Source organism: Pygoscelis adeliae, unplaced genomic scaffold, assembly GCF_000699105.1.
Source record: "Pygoscelis adeliae isolate BGI_AS28 unplaced genomic scaffold, ASM69910v1 Scaffold4, whole genome shotgun sequence".
Lineage (NCBI taxonomy): Eukaryota > Metazoa > Chordata > Aves > Sphenisciformes > Spheniscidae > Pygoscelis > Pygoscelis adeliae.
The window spans coordinates 14,328,543-14,333,600 of NW_008824986.1; the positions used below are offsets into that span (position 1 = coordinate 14,328,543).

At 36.0% G+C, this 5,058-nt stretch overlaps 1 protein-coding gene across 1 annotated transcript in view; it reads right to left on the reverse strand.

Annotated features, from left to right (window-relative positions):
• Positions 1–5,058, reverse strand: part of ENO4 (enolase family member 4) — a 26,301-nt gene that overhangs the window by 14,546 nt on the left and 6,697 nt on the right. Inside the window, exons 5-7 of the mRNA XM_009326040.1 lie at positions 4,247–4,416; positions 3,887–4,018; positions 2,345–2,410 (exon numbers count right to left, since the gene is read on the reverse strand). Coding sequence (XP_009324315.1) covers positions 2,345–2,410; positions 3,887–4,018; positions 4,247–4,416 — 368 coding nt within the window. The remainder of the gene's footprint in view (positions 1–2,344; positions 2,411–3,886; positions 4,019–4,246; positions 4,417–5,058) is intronic.

Consider the following 5,058-nt stretch of genomic DNA (forward strand, 5'->3'; position numbering starts at 1 on the left):
GAGCAATTGTACTGTGCATCACTTGCTTTGTGTATTATTATTATTATCATCATATTATTATTATCATTTTATTTCAATTATTAAACTGTTTTTATCTCAACCCACAAGTTTTTCTCACTTGTGCTCTTTTCTAATTCTCCCCCATCCCACTGAGTGGGGGGAAGTGAGCGAGCGGCTGCGTGGTGCTCAGTTGCCAACTGAAGTTAAACCACGAAAACACATTACCCTTTCAGATACAGTAGAGTAACTTTTGTCTACATGATTGAAACCCATCAGTTCCCACTATCATATTTATTGCCTACAGTGCTTACATGAACATGTAGAGTAAGCACCTATGTGAAACTGAAATAAGCGGTCTGATTCCCAAGAATCATATCCATTGGGGACTTTTTTGTAAATCTGACCAACTACTTCGGTTCCCAATAGCTTTATAGTCATTGGCTCCTAATAGTCAGGTATTGATTCTAACAACAATATTACAGTCAATGTCACAATCAAATATAAAGAAAACACAATTAGGGAAAACAAGTAATATATGTATCAGCAGAAGCTTGACTAAAAGTATAATATACAACATGACCATATCTGGATGGACCTGACAACTGCAGATGTTACATTTCAGGTCAAAGGTGAATTTACTGTGCACATATCTAACATATTAATTGGAAGGTTTTACTGATAGTATGTGATGGTAAACTGATAAGGAAATAATAATTTGCCAAAATTTTCTGCCCTTCCAATAAATGATAACAAACCTTTTTTTTCTGAGGGTAATGCATATATGGGGGTAACATGGCACTTTTTTCCTTTGGGTTTTTTTTTTTTTGACCATGTATACTTGCCCTATTTCTCTACTCTCACACCATTTTTTCCTTTGGTAGCATTGTTTGCTTACTTCTTTTCACTCTATACTGCCCATCATTCCCATCTCATCCCCTTCCTTCTTTCTCTTTTGCTTTTCACCTTATTTCCTCCTTTTCTCAGTGAAAAGAAGAAAGCAAGAAACTTCCCTTCCTCCCTCTTTCCACTCTTTTCAACTTCTATCTTAATTCTGTTTCCATTTTCCTGTTCAGTTCTGTGATTCCCTTTTCTTTCCTTATAATTTTCACTTTGATTCTTCATTTGCATCCTCCTCCATTCTTATTCCTCACTCTGAAGAGTAATAACCTCCTGTCTAAGCCAACTGTAAAACAAAGGCAGAAACTCTGTTCAACCAATGCATGTGAATGATGAGAAAACTCTGTATTTTCCCCTCTCTCATTTCTGCAGTAGAAACTGCTGTGATTGGAAAGACGATTTAGGACAGAGTAGCCAAACCCTTTAAACTGAGACTGGGTTTGGTTTAGAGACACACTGTCATTTGTCCATGGAATACTTCAGAAAGTATTTTAGCACCTTTATCAATATCTGTATTGCAGAAAATACTAAAATCAAATAAACTAAAACCTGGGTTTGCTGCTTTTTTTTTCCCAGGTAGTGCTGTTGCTGATGGATTGCATGACGTAAGGGCAAGAGTGGCTTCTGCTTCTTCTTCTTCTTGCTTTTGAATTCCTTTTTTTTCTTCTACCTTTTTTGTAAAGTATTCACTGAGGGAAAAGGCATAAAGATTAGTGGCTCAAAATACTGTTAGACACGTGACAAGTAGACACAGGATACAGGCTGAAGAACATGCTAAGAGATGGATTAAGGACATCTATTTGAGCTTCTGCCATAGATTCATTGTGTGAAGCTGGAGAAGTCAATAAATTACATTATTTTTTGGTAGTCATCTGCAGTGTTGATTAAACAAAAAGAACCACAAGCAAGTATTATAAACCTTAACACACGCTTTTCAAATCACACTGGTTTGAAAGTCAGCTCTGTGCAAACAATCTTAGCATGAAGGATGTATTTGCTTTGCATGGGTAGTAACAGATCCTGTCATAACTTCATGACATACAACCACTTGGCCTAGGTTGCTAATCCAAGGTTAGTTGCACACTGGTTATCTAAGTGGCTGCAAGCTCAGAAGTGGCTGAATTTCAATTACATGCATGAAGTGGAAACTGCATACATGGGTCACAGTCACCCAATTCAGGCAAACTGAGTATGTAAGATAGATAAAGTCATGTAAATCAAGCATTAAAATCTTATTTAGATTCACTTCAGTTGGAAGAATTTCTTTCCAGCTGAGTCCTTATTCCCCTCATCAAGGTTTCCCCAAAGCTAATCCACGTGGAAGGCAATTAGGTCTGTTCGCTACACTCTGTGTTAGGTGTGGCAGCCCAACGCTATGCCTACAGCAAATTGTCATTCCCTCAGTGATGTAGCTGAAAGAAACACTTCCAACACATTTTTATTGTACCGCTTTGCCTGGAGGCTCCAACAGTCTCATCATTTCCTTCTGAATATCCAGAACTCTTTCTATGCCCTGAAATTAAACAACAGTAATCTTCAAAAGAAAGATAAATTATTTCATTTTAGCAGCTTAAATCAGAAGAGAACACTTATTCTAAATGCACATCTTAATATTACATCTTTTTTAAAAAAAACTATTATAGACTTCCTTAACACAATCCCCCCACCCACAAAATGCAGTCAAGTGTCCAATGATAAAGGGTTTGTAGCAGTGGAATGAACAGGAATATTTGATTATGCTGTTGAATGGGATGGCAAGAAAAATAGCCTCTTCTTCCCCAAAAGGAACCCTTCCTAAATCTAACAAGTAAGCAATATCTGGGTCTGCGCAATATCCGAGAAGTGGGAAGATTATAATCACTGTTCACAATTGTGGCTCTATCTAAGACTTCCTAACTCGAAAGCCGGACAAAATTAAATGTATTTACCTTTAGAACATTTCCAGGAAGCCGAGAAAAAATCACTGTCTTAATTTTAAACATTAGGGAATGGAGGAACACTCCAATTAAATGAATCAATTGCTTTTACGCAAGACTCTTTTCCTTTTCAGCTGAGTTAGTAGAAGTTTAGTGCCAAGTTCGTAAATCACATTTCAGATTTTCTTAAACTGTGCCAGTAAAGGAATACTGAAGGGGGCAGAAGTCAGTCACAGCTTGCAACACATCAACACAGGACGAATGGCTACATTTTTTGCACTGCAGCAAACAGTTTGCTGCTCTCCCATGAGCACTAAGAGGCATTATGTCTTTGAAAGGTACAGAATTAGCAACCTTATTAAGAGCTCTTGGTGCCAGTTCTAAAAAGTTAAAGGAAAAGGAAAAAGAAAGATAATCGAGCTCAGCTATTTGTCCAGGTCAGCAGCATACAAAGTAGAAATCACAGCCCTAATGTAGGCATCTTGTGCAGATATCTTTAACGCAACACATGGCTAAACAAAAAGAGAGGGTTGATCCAGCCTGTCTCATCCATCCTTCTTGCCCCTTGAATAGATTTTGTTCTACTTTGTCTTCTATTCCCTTCTATCTTCACAATTTCATTTTTAAAGCAATTTATTCCCGAAGATTTTATGCTTTCCTGTGAATTCATTATGAGTTTTGTTGTTTTGTATGCTCTATCAATCAACTGATACTATTTATAATCTACTAATGTAAAATCACATTCTAAACAAAATGAAAATATCTTATTGTGGTGTAACACGATTCCCCTACATCTTCTTCAATGAACTGATTTTTTCCTCTACACTAACGTATGCATTTTAAACTTGAAATCTTCATGTATCTTCTTTTAAATCTTCATCTATTTACTTCTTTTAATGTTCCTGGTGTTAGAATTCTGCACTAACATTTGTTAAAACTTTGGCCTTGCAAGTAAACAAAACATGAAAAATAGTTTGTAAGGACTATATTGAAAAGATCTATATACTTATGTACATATATAGTTTATATAAAGTCTATAGAATATATTTATAAAAATTGAAATGAAACAGTACCTGTTTGAGTGATAACTGAACTGGTGGTATAAGCATAACTTCTTTCACTAATTTCAGTTTTGAAGGTGAAATTTTTTCACAGTTCAACAGAGTAACCATTGGGAGTGGCAGAGTAATTTCTTTAGGTGAATCCTGTAATTGGGAGTACCACGTGAAAATAAAAATGTTAAAAATCAGAATGATTTCTTATATATTTTACTTATGGCACAGGGTTCAAAGACTGCTACAGACAATCGTCTTAAGGGTGTATTCTACACGGTATATTTAATACCACGGTCACGAGGGACTATTGGCTTCAGAATTCTAGAATAATTGTGATAACTGGGATAAAATAAACAAAATGACAAAAGTCAGATGTACCTGATTACATTTCAGCAGTGCAATATGTAAGTACAATGGGATACGGCTAATGGTGGCACCAGCCTTAGCTATAGCAAGTGATGCTCCCCCAATGGCTAAGCTGCCACAAAGCACTGATTCAACAGGTTCTGCAGGTGGGATTGTTCTCTCTGCAACTGCCACCTTCTTCCCTACAAGACAGAAAGTAGTATCTAAATATTTTCTTGGTTTAAAATGTGTGCTTATGTATCACAGTTATACGAGTAAATATGATACTGACATTTCAGTATGTAGGCAATGTATTACAAAAGAATCAGTTCTTTATTTTAAACTTAAATCTTGCCATTTTTTCTGTATGAAATGACCTTACAAGTAAGCAAAGTGTCTGTCTTCACTCTGGTGCCAAATGCATTTCAAATCCATTTCTTTTAGCCATCTTTCAGCCACTGAAATCTGTATTTTTATTTATCTGTGGTTGTATCCAGTAACGTCATTTTTCAGGTTCCTTGCATAAGCATGATTTCAATATTCTTTTTTGTCCTCCTTATATGCTCAGGTTTTGCATAAACAACTTAGAAGATTACATTATAAGCTGATTGGGAGTATGCACACTTGATTTCTTCTAATAATGAGTGTGAAAAAAATGTAGGCCTATTACAGTTGGATTTTCCAATGAGAAAACAGGTCTTTTAAATATTCCATATGTATAATCTTGTTAAATTCTCAAAAGAACTTATGTCCTGGTTTCGGCAGGGATAGAGTTAATTTCCTTCCTAGTAGCTGGTACAGTGCTGTGTTTTGGATTTAGGATGAGAACAAAGTTGATAAGGCGC